Source organism: Mandrillus leucophaeus, unplaced genomic scaffold (genome assembly GCF_000951045.1).
Source record: "Mandrillus leucophaeus isolate KB7577 unplaced genomic scaffold, Mleu.le_1.0 Scaffold337, whole genome shotgun sequence".
Taxonomy (NCBI): Eukaryota; Metazoa; Chordata; class Mammalia; order Primates; family Cercopithecidae; genus Mandrillus; species Mandrillus leucophaeus.
The window spans coordinates 187,177-210,056 of record NW_012103554.1 but is presented as its reverse complement, the minus strand read 5'-3'; the positions used below and the strand labels follow the sequence as shown (position 1 = coordinate 210,056).

Here is a 22,880-nt window from a genome sequence, read left to right as displayed (position 1 = left end):
GGGCCTTGGCATTCCCAGCCTGGGTGTTGAAACCATTGGCCCGGATCTCAAGGCAGCTGGGCAGGGAGAGGATAGCTAGAAGCCCAGGGCACACTGCCACAAAAAGGCTGTGACTCATTTTCAGGAATTAAAAACTGCAGCCCAAATTCATTTTGAAACTTTCATCTCTCTTGGGACTATAGGCTGAATTTTCTTTATAGCAACGGGCTTCCGGGGACTACATGTAATTATTGGTTCCTCTTTCCTTATCATCTGCTTCTTACTTCAATTAAAACTCCACTTCAGCCGGGCATGGTGGCTCACTCCTGTAATCCCAACACTTTGAGAGGCTAAGTAGGGAGGATTGCTTGAGCCCAGGAGTTTAAGATCAGCCAAGGCAATGTGATGAGACCCGTCTCTACACCAAAAATTTAAAAATTAGCTGGGTGTGGGGGCTCACGCTTGTAGTCCCAGCTATTCTGGAGGCTGAAGTGGGAGGACCTGTCTCTTATACACATCTAGATGTGTATAAGAGACAGGCTCATGCCACTGCACTCCATCTGGGCGACAGAGCAAGACCTGGTCTCAAAAAACAAAGCAAACAAAAATCTACTTCATATGTAACCATGATTTCAGTTTGGAAGCCACTGCCTGAAGCTGACATTTTGCAGTTGGAATATGGCTATTCCTTCCCATCTTCAGGTTGGCTCAGGCCAACCTGGGATTCAGGACCACAGAGGAGAACAAGGGTGGAAGGGCCCCTTTCTCCTTTCTGTGTGTCCTTCCCAACCTATCTGCAGCTCTTTCTTTGTCTTCAGTGTTGGGTCTGCATCCCAGATGTCAGGACCCATGTACAGGCCTGGTGTGCTCCTTCCTGTGATTCATCAGACTTGTAGAAAATATTGGCAAGGAGCTACTCCCCGGTCATATCACACATGCACATGCACACACATGCACCCACACGCGTGCATGCACACACACACACACACACCGATCTTGGCCCACCCCCCTTGGTGTCCCCACAGCAGCAACATTTGTAGGGCGGTAGCACTGAGTCCCCCTCTGTGCACTCTTAGGTCCTGGGTGTGTACAGAACAGGCTCCACTCAGGACAGATTTGAGACCCCTTCTCCAGACCAAGAGGTGGAAGTGCACCCTCAAAACTGGGGTGCTTTAACCTTAGCAGCCAGAGAACCACGTAGGGGATGTGTAAAAAATGTGCATCCCTGGGCCCCTTCAAACCTTTGACCCACTGTCCTCTGAGCAGACAACCCCTTATCCTCCCAGCCCCAGAGAGAGCCCTGCCCAGAGTCCACGGTTAGTTTTTTTAAAGTCTGTTCCATCTAGTTAAGAAAGGACAGTGGTACAGACCCACTTACTAGGCATCACCAGAGTCCCAGCATCTGAGTCACAGGAAATCACCCTCTGAGTCTGACATGCACTTGAATTAATTGGCATACTGCCTGGCACACAGAGGGAATCTAGATGTGGAATGGATATGGGTGGTGTTACACGCCACATGTTTGCCTGCCCTCCAAATTCATATGCAGAAATCCTAACTCTCAAAGTGATGACATTTAAGTCATTAGTCATGCAAGTGGAGCCCTGTGGGATTAAGAGGTGACAGGAGAGCTTGCTGTCATTCTCTGCTCCCCACTGTGTGAGGATACAACAGGAAGACAGCCGTCTGGTGAGGAAGAGAGGGCCGTCGCCAGATACCGGACCTGCTGACACCTTAATCTTGGACTTTCCAGCCTCCAGGACGGTGAGAAATAAATGCTTGGTGTTTCAGCCACCTGGCCTATTCTGTTGTGGCAGCCTGAACTGGCTAAGGTAGCGGAGTCTGATGATGAAATGGGAGAGGTGTAAAAGTGAGGTGGGAAGGAGGACTACAAATACTAACTTTTTAGAGGAAACCTTGTGCAAAAAGTGGCTTGAGAAGTTTGAAAATGACACAAAACTTTGTTCTAAGACAAATTTTCAGAATTCAAAACTTAGAGCCCCAAGACTTTTCCCAATGATAGACTTGACTTTCCTTGAGGTCTTAGCCCCAGTAGGATGGCTGGGCTCTGTTATAAAACCCATCTGTTATGGTAGACCATTTGCTGCCTGTTCACAGCTAGTTTAATGAATATTGGGGTGTGCTTGGTAAGAGAAAATGTCAACCGTTTAAGAGGAAAGAGTTTGAATGGGTTAGGGATATGGGAGAGGGGAGAAGGGAGATGGGAGAAAATACAGGAATGGGGAGGGGGTACCAGAAAGAAAGGGAACAGTAAAAGAGGCAAGGAAGAGAAGGGAAGAGGAAATTGGAGGAAGGGAGAAGGAGCTCACATAACCTCCAGCCATCCTGCTCACACCAGAAGGGTTTTTTGCCAGGGCCATGGGGATGGCAGAGGAGAGTTTATTCAAAGTTAATTTTGTTTTTAAATGTCTTCTTTCAGTTTTCAATAAGCAATTATATTCTGAATACTTGGAAAACACTCCCTTCACAAAATTGTTATTTAATGTGGTCTCTACAGGCCTGCCCTCAGTTGTTCCAGGGTAAAGAATTGGGGCAGTGCCCACACCCACGCTGTTGGACATTTCACCATACCAGTGAGGGTGTTTGTGTCCACGCCCAGCTTCCTGCCTGTTACTCTCCACAATGTGCCAAGAATGCCCCTGACTTGTAGCCCGGTGCGCCTTCTTTTGCTTCTACTGTTGCTACTAACAGCCTTGGAGATCATGGTTGGTGAGTGTCCTGAGATCTCAAGACCTGGCTGAGGACAAGAAGGAGGAGGGAGAAAGGTGGGGGATAGGCGACTGGGGTCTCATGCAGGCTTCAGGCAAGCCAGTACCTGCTCTTAAGGATGATGTGAGGGAGAGGATCCCTGGGATGTTACCCCCAGTTCATGGGAGACCCTAGCCGGAGGCCCTAGGCCAGGCACGGGCTCACCTGTGGCAGTTCTATAATGCTACCCCCCACCTTCTACTCCAGGACTCTTTCCTGAATGCCCGGGACCCCGGAGGAATTCAGCGTGTGTCCCGTGATAAATACCTCTTTTTCCTTTCTATTGAATGTCCTGTGTGTTCAGCTAGATTTTAAGTCTCAGGAGGTCACACAGAGGTTTGTCTGTTTTGTGCCTCGGAACTTGGTAGATGTTGCTAAAAGTATTTGTGACATGAATCCTCCTGTTAACACCATTAACACTAAGTACACCCCAGGGGTCCCCGGTACCATCAAGTATCTCACCCCAGACAGTCAGGGGGAGATGGGAGCAGGGATCTGGAGGGTTGAGGGAGTCTGGGATGGAACTGCCCCCCTCTGCCAGCCTGGCCTGGTCCAGGGAGTCTTGGGTCACAGAAGCGCGGGTTCTAATGGGCCTCTTCCTCTGTCCTGGACCTCACCTGCATCTTTCTCTCACAGGTGCTCACTCTCTTTGCTTCAACTTCACTATAAAATCATGGTCCAGACCTGGACAGCCCTGGTGTGAAGCACAGGTCTTCATGAATAAAAATCTTTTCCTTCAGTACGACAGTGACAGCAACATGGTCAAGCCTCTGGGTCTCCTGGGGAAGAAGGTAAATGCCACCAGCACATGGGGAGAATTGACCCAAACGCTGGGAGAAGTGGGCCGAGACCTCAGGATGCTCCTTCTTGACGTCAAACCCCAGATAAAGACCAGTGGTAAGTGTGGAATGGGGTGGGGAAACGGAGGCAGGCAGCAAGAGAGGGGAGGGAAGAGCACAGGTGGGGAGGAGCTTTAGGTGTATTTGTGTATTGATCATTGGCCCAACCATAGACACACATGGGACCCAACGGGCGGGAAAGGGCAAGTCCGGGCAGAAAGAGTACAGGCCCCTAAATATGTAGAGAAACACTTGACCTATTGGAAGACGATGGACCTCTCAAGAGTGGAGGATGATGGCTTTGTGTCTGGATTGCAGGTCCTTCCACTCTGCAGGTCGAGATGCTTTGTCAGCGTGAAGCAGAACGATGCACTGGTGCGTCCTGGCAGTTTGCCATCAATGGAGAGAAATGCCTCCTCTTTGACGCAATGAACATGACCTGGACAGTAATTAATCATGAAGCCCGCAAGATCAAGGAGACATGGAAGAAAGACAGAGGGCTGGAAAAGTATTTCAGGAAGCTGTCAGTGGGAGACTGCAATCACTGGCTTAGGGAATTCTTAGGGCACCGGGAGGCGATGCCAGAACCGACAGGTAACTAAGCCGGGAGGGAGAATGAGGCAGCTCTCTTTAAAGGTCAAAAGCCTTCCCTGTGTGGGTGTCAGCATGTGTGCAATAGAAAATTTGATTGACTTCTCCGTGGGCTTCTTCACTGGAGAGTCAGTGACGGCCATGAGGATTTCCCACCATCCTCCCTTTCCCATCCCACCTCCCACTGTTTCTTCCTCAGTATAGAAACCCCTTCCCATTAACTAATGATCTAGTCACCAATGACCCACCACTAAATGGTTCCAAGTCTATCTGCGTCATTGCAAACATCCAGGTCTTCTCTTCCTCTATTATAATTACCCTTCCACCAACTTTAATGACACTTCTTAGGAAATTCCCCACACAGAATTGAGCAAGACCCATTGTGTCATCCTCCAAACAGTTCTAACCACAGTAATCATCTGAAATTGTGTGGTAATCAGATGGACATTTGCTACCTCTCTCAGCAGATATCTGAGCTCCATAAGGACAAGGCACAACCCCATTCATCTTCATGGCCCAGGGCCTGGTAGAGTGGCTGTCACATGAGCCAGTGATTATGTGGGGCACTCTGTGTTCCTGGGGAAAGCAGGGGCTGAGGAAAGCGTATTTTTAGGTGTCACAGGGCTTGTGCTTTGTTGTTGTTGTTGTTTAGTGTCACCAGTAAATGCTTCAGATATCCATGGATCTTCCTCTAGCCTACCAGATACATGGATCATCCTGGGGGCATTCATCTTGACAGTCTTAATGGGAAATTTTCTCATCTACTTCATGTAGGGAAAAGAAAGAGAGATCAGACTGCTATCGTGTCTATGTAGAAAGGGAAAACATAAGAAACTCCATTTTGACCTTTACCCTGAACAACTGCTTTGCTCTGAGATGCTGTTAATCTGTAACTTTGCCCCAACCTTGAGCTCACAGAAACCTGGGTTGTATGGAATCGAGGTTTAAGGGATCTAGGGCTGTGCAGGATGTGCCTTGTTAACAAAATGTTTACAGATAGTATGCTTGGTAAAAGTCATCGCCATTCTCCAGTCTGGATAAACCAGGGGCACAATGCACTGTGAAAAGCCGCAGGGACCTCTGCCCTGGAAAGCCAGGTATCACCCAAGGTTTCTCCCCATGTGATAGCCTGAGATATGGCTTCGTGGGATGGGAAAGACCTGACCGTCCCCCAGTCCGACACCCATGAAGGGTCTGTGCTGAGGAGGATTAGTAAAAGAGGAAAGCCTCTTGCAGTTGAGCTAGAGGAAGGCCACTGTCTCCTGCCTGACCCTGGGAATGGAGTGTCTCGGTATAAAACCCGATTGTACATTTGTTCTATTCTGAGATAGGAGAAAAACCACCCTATGGCAGGAGGTGAGACATGTTGGCAGCAATGCTGCTTTGTTATGCTTTACTCCACTGAGATGTTTGGGTGGAGAGAAGCATAAATCTGGCCTACGTGCATATCCAAGCATAGTACCTTCCCTTGAACTTATTTGTGACACAGATTCCTTTGCTCACATGTTTCCTTGCTGACCTTCTCCCCACTATCACCCTGCTCTCCTTCCGCATTCCTCTTGCTGAGAGTGAAAATACTAATCAATAAATACTGAGGGAACTCAGAGACTGATGCCGGTGAGGGTCCTCTGTATGCTGAGCGCCGGTCCCCTGGGCCCACTGTTGTTTCTCTATTCTTTGTCTCTGTGTCTTTTTTCTTTTCTCAGTCTCTTGTCCCACCTGACAAGATATACCCACAGGTGTGGAGGGGCTGGTCCCCTTCATCTGCCGCCCAATGTGGGTGCCTTTCTCTAGGGTGGAGATACGCTAAGAATGTGAGCATTGAGGACAGTCGACGAGATTCCCGAGTACGTCCACAGTCAGGTCAGCCTTGCGGCAAGCTTGTGCGCTAGGAGGAACCCGGGGTAACAATGGGACAAACTGAAAGTAAATATGCCTCTTATCTCAGCGTCATTAAAATTCTTTTAAGAAAAGGGAGAGTTAAAGCTTCTACAGAAAATCTAATTACACTATTTCCAAAAATAGGACAATTCTGCCCATGGTTTCCAGAACAGAGAACTTTAGATCCAACAGATTGGGAAAAAATTGGCAAAGAATTAAAACAAGCAAGTAGGGAAGGTAAAATCATCCCACTTACAGTATGGAATGATTGGGCCATTATTAAAGCAAATTTAGAACCGTTTCAAATAGAAGAAGATAGTGTTTCAGTTTCTGATGCCTCTGAAAGCTGTGTAATAGATTCTGAAGAAGAGGCAGGGATAGAATCCCAGAAAGGAATGGAAAGTTCACACTATAAAAATGTAGCAGAGTCTGTAATGGCTCGGTCAACGCAAAATGTTGACTATAATCAATTACAGGAGTTAATATATCCTGAATCATCAAAACTGGGGGAAGGAAGTCCAGAATTACTGGGGCCATCAGAGCCTAAACCACAATGGCCATCAACTCCTCCTCCCGCGGTTCAGATGCCTGTAACGTTACAACCTCAAATGCAAGTTAGACAAGTGCAAACCCCAAGAGAATATCAGTAGAAAAGGATAGTCTTTATCTCTAATTCTATCTAAAGGATAGAATCCGGCAATGCCGATTCAGATACAGTATCCACAATATTAGCTGGTAGAAAACAAGACCTAACCACCAGTAGTTTATCCATACCAGCTGCCAGCCGAGTTTCAGTATTGGTCGCCTCCAGAGATTCAGTACAGACCTCAAGCAGTGTGTCCGGTGCCAATAGCATGGCACCATGCCAGCAATCCACGGCAGTGGTGTTTAATCCTACATCACCACCTAGTGGACAAGGTGGTACACTGCATGAAATCATTGATAAAGCCAGAAAACGGAGATCTTGAGGCATGGCAGTTCCCGGTAATTTTACAACTGATACGGATACAGGCCGGGGAAAGGGAGTCAAGCAGGAGCATCTGTCCGAACTGAAGCTAGATATGGATCTTTCACCATGAAAATGTTAAAAGGTATGAAGGAAGGAGTTAAACAATATGAACCCAACTCCCCTTATATGATAACATTATTAGATTCCCTTCCTCATGGAAATAGACTTATTCCTTATGATTGGGAAAATTTGGCTAAATCTTCCCTTTCACCCTCTCAGTTTCTACAGTTTGAAACCTCGTAGACTGATGGAGTACAAGAACAGGTACAAAAAAATCAGGCTACTTATCCTGCTGTTAATATAGATGCAGACCAATCGCTAGGAACAGGTCCAAATTGGAGCACCATTAACCAACAATCAGTGATGCAGAATGAGGCTATTGAACAACTAAGGGCTATTTGCCTCGGGGCCTGGGGAAAAATTCAAGACCCAGGAACCACCTACCTTTCTTTTAGTTCAATCAGACAAGGCTCTAAAGAGCCATATCCAGACTTTGTGGCAAGGTTGCAAGATGCCACTCAAAAATCTATTACAGAACATAACGCCTGAAAAGTGATTGTGGAAATAATGGCCTATGAAAATGCAAATCCAGAATGTCAATTGGCCATAAAGCCATTAAAAGGAAAAGTTCCAGCAGGAGTTGATGTAATTACAGAATATGTGAAGGTTTGTAATGGGATTGGAGGAGCTATGCATAAGGCAATGCTAATGGCCCAAGTAATGCTTTAGGAGGACAAGTTAGAACACTTAGGGGAAAATGTTATAATTGTGGTCAAATCGGTCATCTAAAAAAGAATTGCGCAGTCTTAAATAAACAGAGTAAAAATAAAGAGCCACCCGGCCTGTGTCCAAGATGTGGAAAAGGAAAACATTGGGCTAATCAATGTCATTCTAAATTTGATAAAAATGGGCAACCATTGTTGAGAAACGGGAAGAGGGGCCAGCCTCAGGCACCGCGGGCCCGCAACAAACTGGGGCATTCCCAACTCAGCCGTTTGTTCCTCAGGGTTTTCAGGGACAGCAACCCCCACAGGAAATACCACCACTTCAGGGAGTCAGCCAATTGCAACAATACAGCAGCTGTCCCCCCACCACAGCAGGTAGCGCAGCAGATCTATGTTCCACTCAAATAGTTTCTTTACTTCCTGGAGAGCCCCCGCAAAAGATTCCTACAAGGGTATAAGGCCCGCTGCCAGAAGGGACGGTAAGCCTTATTTTAGGGAGATCAAGTCAAAATTTGAAGGGAGTCCAAATTCATACTGGGGTAATTGATTCAGATTATAAAGGAGAAATTCAGTTAGTGATCAGCTGTTCCCTGGAGTGCCAATCCAGGGGATAGAATTGCTCACTTACTGCTTTTGCCTTATATTAAAATTGGAGAAAACAAACCAGAAAGAACAGGAGGGTTTGGAAGTACCAACCCTGCTGGAAAAGCCGCTTATTGGGCTAGTCAGGTCTCAGAGAACAGACCTGTGCGTACAGTCACTATTCAGGGAAAGCAGTTTGAAGGAGTAGTGGATACCAGGGCTGATGTTTCTATCATCACCTTTAATCAATGGCCAAAAAATTGGCCTAAACAAAAGCCTGTTACAGGATTTGTCAGTGTGGGCACCGCCTCAGAAGTGTATCAAAGTGCCATGATTTTACATTGTCTAGGACCTCATAATCAAGAGAGTACAGTTCAACCTGTGATCACTTCTATTCCAATTAATTTATGGGGCCAAGACGTGTTACAACAATGGCATGCAGAGATTACTATCTCAGCCTCCCTATACAGCCCCACGAGTCAAAAAGTCATGACTAAAATGGGATATCTCCCTGGCAAAGGACTAGGGAAGAATGGAGATGGCATTAAAGTCCCAATTGAGGCTGAGGGAAATCAAGAAAGAAAAGGAGTAGGGTATCCTTTTTAGGAGTGGCCACTGTAGAGCCTCCAAAACCCATTCCATTAACTTGGAAAACAGAAAAACCTTTATTGGTAAATCAGTGGCTGCTACCAAAACAAAAGCTGGAGGCTTTACACTTATTGGCAAAGGAACAATTAGAAAAGGGACATACTGAGCCTTCATTTTCGCCTTGGAAGTCTCCTGTGTTTGCAATTCAGAAAAATTCCAGCAGACGGCGCATGCTGATCGACTTAAGAGCTGTTAATGCCATAATTCAACCCATGGAAGCCCTCCAAGCCGGATTGCCCTCTCCTGGCTATGATCCCCAAAGACTGGCCTTTCATTATTACTGATCTGAAGGATTGCTTTTTTACCATTCCTCTGGAAAAACAGGATTTTGAAAAATTTGTTTGTACTATACCAGCTATAAATAATAAAGAACCAGCCACCAGGTGTCAGTGGAAAGTGTTGCCTCAGGGAATGCTAAATAGTCCGACTATTTGTCAGACTTTTGTAGCTCAAGCTCTTCAACCAGTTAGAGACAAGTTTTCAGACTGTCATATCATTCATTATGTTGATGATATTCTGTGTGCTGCAGAAACGCGAGACAAATTAATTGACTGTTACACATTTCTGCAGACAGAGGTTGCAAATGCAGGACTGACGATAGCATCTGATAAGATTCAAACCTCTGCTCCTTTCCATTACTTGGGAATACAGGTAGAGGAAAGGAAAATTAAACCACAAAAAATAGATATAAGAAAAGACACATTAAAAACATTAAATAACTTTCAAAAATTGCTAAGAGATATTAATTGGATTTGGTCAACTCTACGCATCCCTACTTATGCCATGTCAACTTTGTTCTCTATCTTGGGAGGGGGTCCAGAATTGAATAGCAAAAGAGCATTAACTCCAGAGGCAACTAAAGAAATTGAATTAGTTGAAGAAAAAATTCGGTCAGCAGAAGTAAATAGAATAGATCACTTAGCCCCCCTCCAACTTTTGATTTTTGCTACTGCACATTCTCCAACAGGCATTATTGTCTTGTGGAGTGATCCTTCCTCACAGTACGATTAAGACTTTTACATTGTACTTGGATCAATTGGCTACATTACTTGGTCAGGCAAGATTACAAATAGTAAAATTGTGTGGAAGTGACCCAGATAAAAATCATTGTTCCTTTACACAAGGAACAGGTTAGACAAGCCTTTATCAATTCTACTGCATGGCAGATTGGTCTTGCTGATTTTGTGGGAATTATTGACATTCATTACCCAAAAACAAAAATCTTCCAGTTTTTAAAATTGACCACTTGGATTTTACCTAAAATTACTAGACATAAACCTTTAGAAAATGCTCTGACAGTGCATTGGAAATGCACCCAGCAATGGAAACACGGCTTACATCAGGCCAAAAGAACGAGTCATTGAAACTCAATGTTTGGTTGCTGTCATTTCAGTGTTACAAGATTTTAATCAGCCTATTAACATTGTATCAGATTCTGCATATGTAGTATAGGCTATGAAGGATGTTGAGACAGCCCTAATCAAATATAGTATGATCAGTTAAACCAGCTGTTTAATTTGTTACAACAAACTGTAAGAAAAAGAAATTTCCCATTTTATATTACTCATGTTCGAGCACATACTAATTCACCAGGGCCTTTAAAGCAAATGAACAAGCTGACTTGCTGGTGTTACCCGCCTTCATGGAAGCACAAGAACTTCACGCCCTGACTCATGTAAATGCAACAGGACTAAAAAATAAATTTGATATCACATTAAAACAGGCAAAAAACATTGTGCAACATTGCACTCAGTGTCAAGTCCTACACCTGCCCACTCAGGAGGCAGAAGTTAATCCCAGAGGTCTATGTCCTAATGTGCTAGGCAAATGGATGTCACACATGTACCTTCATTTGGAAAATTGTCATTTGTCCATGTGACAGTTGATACTTATTCACATTTTGTATGGGCAACCTGCCAGACAGGTACTTCCCATGTTAAAAGACATGTATTATCTTGTTTTGCTGTCATGGAAGTTCCAGAAAAAATTAAAGCAGATAATGGGCCAGTATACTATAATTAAACATTTCAAAAATTCTTAAATGTGTGGAAAATTACACATACCATAGGAATCCCTTATAATTCCCAAGGACAGGCCATAATTGAAAGAACTAACAGAACACTCAAAGGTCAATTGGTTAAACAAAAAAAGGAAAAAGACAGCAAGGAGTATAACACTCCCCAGATGCAACTTAATCTAGCACTCTACATTTTAAACTTTTTAAACATTTCTAGAAATCAGACCACTACTTCTGCAGAACATTTCACTGGTAAAAAGAACAGCCTACATGAAGGAAAACTGATTTGGTGGAAAGACATCAAAAATAAGACATGGGAAATAGGGAAGGTGATAACATGGGGAGAGGCTTTGCTTGTGCTTCACCAGGAGAAAATCAGCTTCCTGTTTGGATACCCACTAGACATTTAAAGTTCTACGATGAACCCATCAGAGATGTGAAGAAAAGTGCCTCCGTGGAGACAGAAAACCCGCAATCGAGCATCATCAACTCGCCAGGTGAACAAAATGGTGATATCAGAAGAACGAATGAAGTTGCCATCCACCAAGGAAGTGGAGTCGCCGACCTGGGGCCAACTAAAGTCGCTGACACAGTTAGCTGAAAAAAGCCTGACGAAAACAAGGGTCACGCACACTCCAGAGAACATGCTGCTTGCAGCTTTGATGATTGTATCAACGGTGGTAAGTCTCCCTGTGACTGCCAGAGCAGCTGCAGCTAATTACACTTACTGGGCCTATGTGCCTTTCCTGCCCTTAATTCAGGCAGTCACTTGGATGGATAATCCTATTGAAGTATATGTTAATAATAGTGCATGGGCACCAGGCCCCACAGGTGATCGTGGCCCTGCCCAACCTGAAGAAGAAGGAATGATGATGATTATTTCCATTGGGTATTATTATCCTCCTATTTGCCTAGAGAAGGTACCAGGATATTTAATGCCTATAACCCAGAATTGGTTGGTAGAAGCACCTACTGTCAGTGCCACCAGTAGATTTACTTATCACATGGTAAGTGGAATGTCACTCGGGCCACAGATAAATAATTTACAGGATTTTTCTTATCAAAGATCATTAAAAATTAGGCCTAAGGGGAAGCCTTGCCCCAAGGAAATTCCCAAAGGATCAAAAGGCCCAGAAGTCTTAGTTTGGGAAGAATATGTGGCTGATACTGCGGTGGTATTACAAAACAATGAATTTGGAACTATTATGGACTGGGCCCCTTGAGGCCAATTATATTATGATTGTACGGGCCAGACCCACTCATGTTCACAGGCCCCATCCGTCTGGCCCACTAATCAGGACTATGATAGTGATTTAACTGAAAGGCTGGACCAGGTTTATAGAAGGTTAGAATCACCCTATCCATGGAAATGGAGTGAAAAGGGAATCTCATCACCTCGACCAAAGTCAGTTAGTCCTGTTACTGGTCCTGAACATCCAGAATTATGAAAGTTTACTGTGGCCTCGCACCACGTTAGAATTTGGTCTGGAAATCAAGCTATAGGAACAAGAGATCCTAAGCCATATTATACTATTAACCTAAATTCCAATCTGACAATTCCTTTGCAAGATTGTGTAAAACCTCCGTATATGTTAGCTGTAGGAAACATACTTATTAAACCAGATTCCCAAACTATAACCTGTGAAAATTGTAGATTGTTTACTTGCATTGATTCGACTTTTGATTGGCAGCACCGTATTCTACTAGTGAGGGCAAGAGAGGGCGTGTGGATCCCTGTGTCCATGGACTGACCGTGGGAGAGGCTTCCCCATCCGTCCATATTTTAACAGAAGTATTAAAAGGAGTTCTAACTAGATCCAAAAGATTCATTTTTACTTTGATTGCAGTGATTATGGGTCTTATTGCAGTCACAGCTACTGCTGCGGCTGCTGGAATTGCTTTACACTGCTGTGTTCAAACTGCAGAATATGTAAATAATTGGTAAAAGAATTCCTCAAAATTGTGGAATTTTCAGACCCAAATAGATCAAAAATTGGCAAACCAAATTAATGATCTTAGACCAGCTGTCATTTGGATGGGAGAAGGCTCATGGGCTTGGAACATCATTTTCAGTTACAGTGTGACTGGAATATGTCAGATTTTTGTATTATACCCGAGCCTACAATGAGTCTGAGCATCAATGGGACATGGTTAGACACCATCTACAAGGAAGAAAAGATAATCTTACTTTAGATATTTCAAAATTAAAAGAAGAAATTTTTGAGGCATCTAAAGCCCATTTAAATCTGGTGCCAGAAACTGAGGCAATCATGAAAGCTGCTGATGGCCTCACAAATCTTAACCCGGTCACGTGGGTTAAAACTATCGGAAGTTCCACTATTATAAATTTCATATTAATCATTGTATGTCTGTTCTGTCTGTTGTTAGTCTGCCAGTGTATCCAGCAGCTCCGAAGAGACAGCGACCAGTGAGAACGGGCCATGATGACGATGGTAGTTTTGTCAAAAAGAAAAGGGGGATATGTAGGGAAAAGAAAGAGCGATCAGACTGTGATTGTGTCTATGTAGAAAAGGAAGACATAAGAAACTCCGTTTTGACCTTTACCCTGAACAACTGCTTTGCCCTGAGATGCTGTTAATCTGTAACTTTGCCCCAACCTTGAGCTCACAGAAACCTGGGTTGTATGGAATCGAGGTTTAAGGGATCTAGGGCTGTGCAGGATGTGCCTTGTTAACAAAATGTTTACAGGTAGTATGCTTGGTAAAAGTCATCGCCATTCTCCAGTCTGGATAAACCAGGGGCACAATGCACTGTGAAAAGCCACAGGGACCTCTGTCCTGGAAAGCCAGGTATCGCCCAAGGTTTCTCCCCATGTGATAGCCTGAGATATGGCTTCGTGGGATGGGAAAGACCTGACCGTCCCCCAGTCCGACACCCATGAAGGGTCTGTGTGAGGAGGATTAGTAAAAGAGGAAAGCCTCTTGCAGTTGAGATAGAGGAAGGCCACTGTCTCCTGCCTGACCCTGGGAATGGAGTGTCTCGGTATAAAACCCGATTGTACATTTGTTCTATTCCGAGATAGGAGAAACACCGCCCTATGGCAGGAGGCGAGACATGTTGGCAGCAATGCTGCTTTGTTATGCTTTACTCCACTGAGATGTTTGGGTGGAGAGAAGCATAAATCTGGCCTATGTGCACATCCAAGCATAGTACCTTCCCTTGAACTTATTTGTGACACAGATTCCTTTGCTCACATGTTTCCTTGCTGACCTTCTGCCTACTATCACCCTGCTCTCCTTCCGCATTCCTCTTGCTGAGAGTGAAAATACTAATCAATAAATACTGAGGGAACTCAGAGACCCGTGCTGGTGCGGTCCCCTGGGCCCACTGTTCTTTCTCTATACTTTGTCTCTGTGTCTTTTTTCTTTTCTCAGTCTCTTGTCTCACCTGACGAGATATACCCACAGGTGTGGAGGGGCTGGCCCCCTTCAACATCAGGTGGCAAAAAGGTGAGTGGTAGGCTGGTCTCTGGCCCTTGAGGATGTCTTAGTCTGGTAAGGACTTGAGAGAGGTGAGCCATGTGTCTCACCCAAGCCCCCTCCCCGATCCATCTCCCTCCATAGAAATGGTGCACTGCCTTAGTCTTGAGCCCCCACACTACACAGCAGGGCTGGCAGCACAAACGTGCAGTGAGAGGAGGGACAAAGCAAACAACTCCTCCTGAGGAGGGGCAAGGTCCAAGATCTGGAACACCTGCCTGGGGTGTTGTCTCCTCGCCAACCAGCCCAGGGTTCCCCCAGCCCTTTGATGGAAAGTTTGTTTGCAGTCTGCGTTTAGCAGACTTAGCTCAGCAAGGTTCCATCCCCTTTTCCCGTTCACCCTGAGAAGACTTGCTGGGGCACTTGCGGCTGCAGCATTTACTCCCAGATAACACACAAGGTGTGGTATAAGAAATCCTTTCACCACCCTCTAACCATTACAGCTCTGAACTCCTGCAACCTGTTCAAGAAGGATAATCCCAGCACATGATTAGCCATGTAAATTTCAGACTCACGTTGATTGAAAGAATGCTGGAAAAGCACCACTGCCGGGGCGGCAACGTCTTCGAGGTCGCCTGTGCTCCGATGGCGTCACACCCCTTGGCCTATCTAGAGGTTTTTTTTTTTTTTTTAAATACATTCCTCAAGCATTTATTGGGCACCTACTATGTGTCAGGCACTGTTCTAGGTACCTGGGATACATCAGGGATTCTTGCTGTCCCGAGGTCAGAGATGAGGAATTCCACAGGATGAGTCTTCTGTTCTTAAATCCAGTGTAAAGACAAGGCCGTCGGGGAGGAGGGAGTAAGATCTGGGCATCAGAGTCCCCCAGCTGCTGCTCGTGGGGGTGAGGACACCAGGCCCCTGACTGTGCTCTGGCCTCTCTCCCAGCTCCCTGCCCAGGCCCACAGCTATGGCCATGGCCCAGGAGCTCAGCCACCTCCTGCCCAGTCTGCGGCAGGCCATCCAGGAGCCTCAGCCACCTCTGCAGCCCGAGCCTGTCTTCACCATGGACAGAGCCAAGGTACCGCCCCTTTTCTGGAAGCTGTACATCTACACGGGCTACCGGCCACTACATCGGACCTGGCGCTTCCTGGCGCTTCTATTTCCGCATGCGGTTCAGCCGCTGCTGCTGCGGCTGGCCCTCTTTGTGGGGACCATGGACTTCTGGGGAGACACACACGCCCTGCCCCTCTTCATCACTGTCCTCGCCTCTTTCACCCACCTCTCCTTCAGTGCCTTGGCTCACCTCCTGCAGGCCAAGTCCGAGTTTTCAAAAAAATACATCGAGCGGACTATTTAAGATTTTTGCATTACGTGTAGTAAGGTTGTCACATTTCAACAAAAAAAATTTTAGAAAACTAAGTAGAGGTTTCAGTTTTCATTATTGTTTTGACAAACTGGTGGCACTCCCCGTCAGGTAGGTACTCAGTAATGGATTAAATTAGAAATACATTATGTATTTTTTTCTGGTGAGAATCTGATACACAGATAAGCACACACATAGAAAGAACTTTTTTTTCTTTTTTAGACGGAGTTTCCCTCTTGTTGCCCAGGCTGGAGTGCAGTGGGGACAGCTCAGCTCACAGCAACTTCCGCGTCCTGGGTTCAAGCGATTCTCCTGCTTCAGCCTCCGGAGTAGCTGGGATTACAGGTGTGCGCCATCATGCCTGGCTAATTTTACATTTTTAGTAGAGACAGGGTTTCTTCATGTTGCTCAGGCTGATCTCGAACTCCACAGGCAGAGGAAGTGAGAAGGAGCTGAGAGATGGAACCAAGAGACAAACATTTGCAGCTCCCAGCCTGATTCTGCTCTGTGCCAGCACCTGCAATGGGCATTGTGGGGGTGTTAGCCGAGGCCAGCTGGACAGCGCCCTGCCCCACCTTCAGGAGCCAATGATGGAGCATTCTAGAGCCTTCACAGAGAACTGTGGTCATTGGGAGCGGAATGCACTAGGCACTAGAAGGAAGGTAGCCAACCCCAGGGGTCTGAGCTTCCAAAGGCTCTCTCTTGGGGTGTAGGGCAGTGCAGTAAGGGAAGGCCTGGCTACTTCCTTTACTACATCTGCAGAAGGAGAGATGATCAGAAAAGGCCAGAAGAGTAAGACATGTCCCAGGTACCCCATTCCCACTAGCAAAGCACTTGAAGACCCTTCCTTGTCCTCTCAGATAATTTTGATCCTCTAGTCTTTAAAACAGGAGTTATAACCTCCATTTTAAAATAGAAACTGAGGCCGGGCACAGTGGCTCACGCCTGTAATCCTAGCACTTTGGGGAGGTTGAGGCAGATGGATCACTTGAGGTCAGGAGTTTGAGACCAGCCTGGCCAACCTGGTGAAACTCCGTCTCTACTAAAAATACCACACACACACACACACACAAACACACACACAAATTAGCCAGGTATGGTGATGTATGCCTGTTATTTCAGCTACTTGGGAGGCTGAGGCATGAGAATCACCTGAACCCAGGAGGTGGAGGTTGCAGTGAGCCAACATCACGCCACTGCACTCCAGACTGGGCAAAAGAGCGATACTCTGTCTCAAAATAATAAGCTGCAATAAAATAGAAACTGAGGCCCAGAGAGGTAATGAGCTTTGCCAGAAGACACAGCCAGTGAAGAGCATCACAGAGAAGCTGTGTCTCCCAGCTCCTTGTCCAGTTGTGTGGAGACCCTTGGTTTATGCTGGAGGTGGCAGAATTTTGAGGAAGCTGAATGGGTTCTGACCCCCTCTCTCCCCAGTGGGCAGCTGCACGTGGCCAGGCACAGCTCCAGCCCCAAGGTGGCTGGTGGGCAAGCGGAGGCTCTCTGGAACGTGTGTTTCCACTTCACTGGAGATGGGAACTAATAGCTGAAAATCCTATGAAGCTGCTAATGGGCTAATGGAGAAAGTGTTTATTTTTCGAAGGAGGCCTGTGAGGATCTGGGGCAGGCCCAGTGTGAGGCCACGGAGGCGGGAGGTCAGTCCACTGTTAACAGGGATTAAGCAGACATCGTGGGATGAGGTGGTTTCCAGAGCAGAGGCTGAAGGCAGGGCGTGGTCTGGTGCTCTCAACGTCTGCTCTCCCTTGGGACAGTAAAGCTGGACCCGAGGACTCCAATCACTTCTAGGTAGGGGGCTCCATGCTCCACGCTTTCCTCTACATCTGCTTCCTTCTATCCTGCCCAAGGTGCAGGCGCCTGGGGGGTGGGAGTGGGGGTTATCACATGGGTCTCCTGTCTCCAAGCAGTGTGACCCTGGCAGCTTCCTGAGGGATATCTGGGTAGCTGCCTCCCCCCATGCACAACTCTGGGAGGGAGGTGGTTCATATTGCACCTTCGGCTAGAGCCGCAACCACCCCTGGGAAGCTAGTTCTCGTCAAGAAATGTCTTCGTGAGCAAGGCACAATGGGTCTGCCCTCTCCTGTCCCCATTAGGCAGCCAGCTGTCTCTCCAACAGATAGCACTGCTCTTGGACCTCCCAGCCCTAGCCCACTTGGAAGCCCCTATTAAGCTTGAGGGCAAGAAGTCCCTTAGCAGACCTGCAGTGCGGTGGCTCTCAGGCTGTGGGTGTGAGAGAGGCACTCAGGGGCATACGGGAGGCTAAGCAGGCAGGACCCCAGGCTCCCCTGCTCCAGCCAGTGCAGTCCCGCCTTATTTTACATATTGACATTCCTCACATTTCTCTCCAAATACTAAGGTTTCTACTTCTTAAAAAATAAAAATAGGCCAGGCATGGTGGTGCACGCCTGTAATCCCAGCACTTTGGGAGGCCAAGACAGGTGGATCACCTGAGGTCAGGAGTTCAAGACCAGCCTAGCCAACATGGTAAAACCCCGTCTCTACTAAAAATACAAAAATTAGCTGGGCGTGGTGGCACACGCCTGTAATCCCAGCTACTTGGGAGGCTAAGGCAGGAGCATCCCTTGAACCCAGGAGGTGGAGGTTGCAGTGAGCCAAGATCGCACCACTGCACTCCAGCTGGGTGACAAGAGCGAAGCTCTGTCTCAAAAAAATAATAACATAAAAGTAAAAAGCATTTAAAAATCTTTGCTCTTTCCCACTCTATGGAGGTGAAATAACTCAGGACTCAGAGAGATGCGACTTGCCAAGTTCACACAGAGCTGGAACCTGGCTGCAAGTCACTGGCCTCCTGGCCAGAGGTGGTCCCACCACCTTCTGCTTAGAGTAACCAGTGAGACTTCAGGAAAACCAGAGAGAGGCTAGAAATGGTCCTTTAGGGAGTAGAGAGGTGGCAAGAATTTGGTTGGTGTTCCCGGAGCCCCTGGAAAGTTGTTTCATCTCTCTGGGCCCTGTATAAGGCCTGCATGGGAGAGATGGCATTGAACATTGAGGGTGAGGGCAGTGAGGATGGCAGGGACCTGTGTGCAGTTGGGCTGGAGGGCCCCTGCCTTTGAGGCTGACCCAGGCTGCAGATGAGGTCCTTCCTCCCTGCAGGGCAGCCCTGCTGGAGGCCTCTTCTTTCTGGCCTGCCCAATAGTGAGTAGCCCTGGCCCAGGCTGCAGGGTCCTTTGTTTGTCCAGGCCAGCCTGGGTGTCTTCTCTCAACCCAGCCCAGGAAGGCTAAGGGTCTGGAAACCCCAACCCTGCCTGCTTCTTCCAGTGTGCCTGGTAGGTATTCCAGGATTCCCGATGGACCTGCCATGCTCGAGGGTTGCCTGGCTGCTCATAACTTGAAAGCTCACCCTTCTTGGTTACCAGTGCCTCTCCGCTAGGAGAGCTCTTAAGTTTCAGATCAGAGGCAGGCCCTCTTTGTCAAGCCGTGTTTACTACAATTACATTGTATTTCCTTGGGAACATGCACTGGACATTTGTCAGTTCGATTTCCAACCTGCCCCTCATCCTCCTCACTCTCCTGTGCTGGTTCCTCGTGCCTTCTTTTCCTTGGGGAAGCAAGGGGAGGCATTTGGGGAGGACACCCCTCTGCCTCCATGCTGCTTGGCTCTGGGACAATTGGCCTAAGTTATTCCTGGAGACTTTAGGCAGACATTGGAAAGAACTTCCTGACCAACAGGGGCTTAGAAACAAACAGGAGTATGAGGCAGATGGTGAATTTGTTGGCCCTGGAGACATTCTATGGGGGCTGGGTGTGTGGAGAGGCTTGACGGGCTGTTTTAGACAGAGGTAGGTCACGTCTTAGGAGCCCTAGTTCTAAGCCCAGCTGCAGGCCCAAAGTCCATGCTTATCCCTTTGTGTGACAAATGTTGGTGGAGCATCTGCTCGGTGCTGGGCATTCACTGGGCTGTGGAGAGCAGGGAGCAAGAGACCCAGTGCCTGTCCATCCTAGGTCAGGGACAAGTGACCAGAGGACTTCAAGATAGTGCATTGTCAGTGCTGTGATAGACAAAGAATCAGGTCAGGACACCTCACCCTGGCCTAGAGGGGATGGGAAAGTCTTCTTGGAGGAAGAGGTCTCTGCTGAGACTGGAAAAAGGGGGAGATGGTGAACAGAGCAAGAGCTGGACTCTAAAATCCCAGGACCTGTGTGCCATGCAGGTGCACTCAGTAGCTCAGCTGGGGCAGCATCAGTGGGCCTTTTTTAAATTATTTTTTATGTGGATAGCCCAATGAAGAGAAAAATACAATCAGCAGATCACTTGAATATCCAGTAACCCGGTAAGCATCCTTGTCAATTTGACATATTTAGCCCAGTGTTTGGCACACAGTAGGACCTCCACAAGCATTTGTTAAAGGAACAGGATATTTGGTCAATCTGGAACTCTGTATTCTTCACTGGCCCTCTTTCTCCTCCAAACCTGCAAAACCTTTCTCCTCCAAACAGAGCTCAGCTAAGAGCTCTGCCAGGAGAGGATCAGCTGCCAAACCATCCCAAGTCATGTATTTACCAGGCCTCGCTCCAAAGCTGTGTCCTAAAAAGAAGTAAAAACAGTGACAGCAATGTGCACTGGGGGCTTCCCATGTGCAGGCACCGTTCTCATCACTTTACCCATGTTGCCCCACTTAATCCTCACAAACGCCATATGAGATGGACACTGCCATGATGTCATTTTACAGGTGAGGAAATAGGAGCACAGAGAAGTTATGTGCCTCACCCCAGGTCACACAGCTGGTACATGGATGATGGAAAAAATCACATTCTGTGTAGCTACAGGGTCTCAGGCATCATTGGGGCTTTAAATTCTTAGAATAACTAAGAGAAGCAGGTATCAATCTTCCCCTTTTACAAATGAGAAAAACCAAAGCTCAGAGAGTTAAGCATTAATAACTTGCCCAGCCTGGAAACTGCTTCTCTGGATTTTGGCCCCCAAAACAGTGCTGTCTTATCCCCTGCACCCCATCAGTACCCAGGACCTTTCCTAAACTGGGGTGCAAACAGCACCTGGCAAGCTCTGGGAGGGAACCAGCTCCAGGAGGCGAGCTGGCCCAGCGACTTGCCAGCAGGATTTATGTCCTGTCCAAGGAGGACAGTTTGGCTGTCCTCCAGGAGCACTGACCAGAAAACTTCAAGATAGTGTGCATTGTCAGTGCTGTGATAGACAAAGAATCAGGTCAGGACACCTCATCCAGGTCTAGAGGGGATGGGGAAGTCTTCTTGGAGGAAGAGCGGTCTCTGCTGAGCAGAGCTCCAAGATGGAGCTTATTTCCATTGAACGATCGCAAATGTCAGGCAGCATAGCCTGGGAGCTCCTTGTGCACGCACCCAGGTGGCTGCAGGCCAGGCCACCCATAACAAGCATGCCCGCTGACCTCATGGTTACTCCTACTGCAATTAGAGCCCGCGAAGAGACAGAAGGTTTATGGTTACTCCTACTGCAATTAGAGCCCGCGAAGAGACAGAAGGTTTCAACACTGAGCCTGAACAGCATACTCTGCAGGGCATGCGGCATCCCCTCCCGCCCGAGAGACGGCAATGGGACAGAGGGTGGTGTTCTAATGAACTGAATGAGATCCGTTCCAATGCAGATGGATGAAGAAATTACCTGCAGATGTGACTATGCACAGCCACTGTGACTGTCCAGGCTGTCACCAGGCTCAGGGAGCCAGGGCCTCATGGAGCAGGGTTCCTCCCATGCAGCCCCCTGCCTCTGGGCAATGCAGACTTGTGCCAGTCTGGGCTGATGAGTAATTGATGAGTAATTGCTGCCTCGCTTAGGCCTCCCGGCCATCAGTGCTTCCTAGGCCTGTGTTGTCCAGAGGCTCAGCTGGTAGGGTGGGACTCCCCAGGGGTCCTGGTTAATGGCCTGGGGAGGGCTTCTGCAGAGGAACACGGGAAGCTGCCAGTGGTCCTCTGTGCACACTCCAGGGGGGCCGAGTCCTCCTCCACATGCACTGCAAAGCCTCCTCACTGGGTCTTTGAGCCCCTATGCATTTTTGGATTGTATAAAACCAGATAACACATTTTCTAAAAGATAGCTATAGAAAAGTTTCCTACATTGAAGACACAGGATCCATAAGAACATTGATTGATTGATTGATTGATTCATTCATTCATTCATTCATTCATTCATTCATTCATTCATTCCAGAGCCCACAAGGCTCCAAATTGTTCCTGGCTGGGACAGAAAAGAGGAGCAAACCTGGCCTCTGTCTTGGAGGAGTCCAGGGAAAGGAGATGGACGTATAAATAGCTGGTTACCCGAAAGTGGGATGGGCTATTATACTGGAGTGTATAATACAGTAAGTCCTTACTTAACATCGTAAATCAGTTCTTGGAAACTGACTTTAAGCAAAACGACATGGAACAAAACTAATTTTTTCCTCACGGACATTGAATGAAACAAAATGCTGTTATTTAAGGACCTGATGTACGTTGTTTCCCTTAAAGTCACAGTTTCCAAGAACCTACTAACAGTGTTAAGTGAGGATGTACTGTATTCTGGGGACTCAGATGAGGGAGGTGTCTTGGGCTGGTGGTCAACGAAGACTTCATAGAGGAGGTGATGTTTAAACTGAAAGGTGAACAGAACCTCCCCAGATGGATGAAGGGAGAGGGCATCCCTAGCGGGAGATCCCCTGTGACAAAGGTGGGGGGCAGAGGGGGACATATTGCAGAGCACAGGACGATGAGGGGCTCAGGGACTCACAAGGGGCCTTGGACACCAGGCTGAAGACCCCGGGAATGTCTGAAGGTCTTTTGGGGCAAGAATACAACGTGGCTCGGTTTCCATGTTAGAGCAATCCTCTTGGCAAAGGGTGTGCTGGAGGGACAGGTTGGAGGCAGAGGCCAGCAATTGTCTAGGTAGGGAGAAGGGAGAGGAAAGGGCAGATTCATGAGAGGTTTGGACAGTACCACCATCTTGGGGACTTCTATGCTGGAATGGGATGTAGAGGGGAGCGGTGAGGAGGCAAAAAAGAAGAAAGAGTCAGGAACCATGAGGC

The 22,880-nt window shown here is 47.3% G+C and overlaps 1 protein-coding gene across 1 annotated transcript; it reads left to right on the top strand.

The window, feature by feature from the left end:
- Positions 1–2,633: 2,633 nt before the first annotated feature.
- Positions 2,634–14,521, top strand: LOC105545697 (NKG2D ligand 4). Its single transcript, XM_011988713.1, has 5 exons — positions 2,634–2,709; positions 3,385–3,645; positions 3,906–4,181; positions 4,831–4,948; positions 14,500–14,521. Exons 1-5 carry the CDS (start codon positions 2,634–2,636, stop codon positions 14,519–14,521), a joined length of 753 nt encoding a protein of 250 aa, XP_011844103.1.
- The last annotated feature ends 8,359 nt before the right edge of the window (positions 14,522–22,880 follow it).

What these genes read in the sequence shown, in the direction of transcription:
- LOC105545697 (XM_011988713.1), top strand. Translation starts at nt 2,634, where the DNA reads ATGCCCCTGACTTGTAGCCCGGTGCGCCTTCTTTTGCTTCTACTGTTG. An exon ending in AGCCTTGGAGATCATGGTTG is followed by an intron (nt 2,710 to 3,384) that starts GTGAGTGTCCTG and finishes TTTCTCTCACAG; the next exon opens with GTGCTCACTCTCTTTGCTTC. An exon ending in GGCGATGCCAGAACCGACAG is followed by an intron (nt 4,182 to 4,830) that starts GTAACTAAGCCG and finishes GTTGTTGTTTAG; the next exon opens with TGTCACCAGTAAATGCTTCA.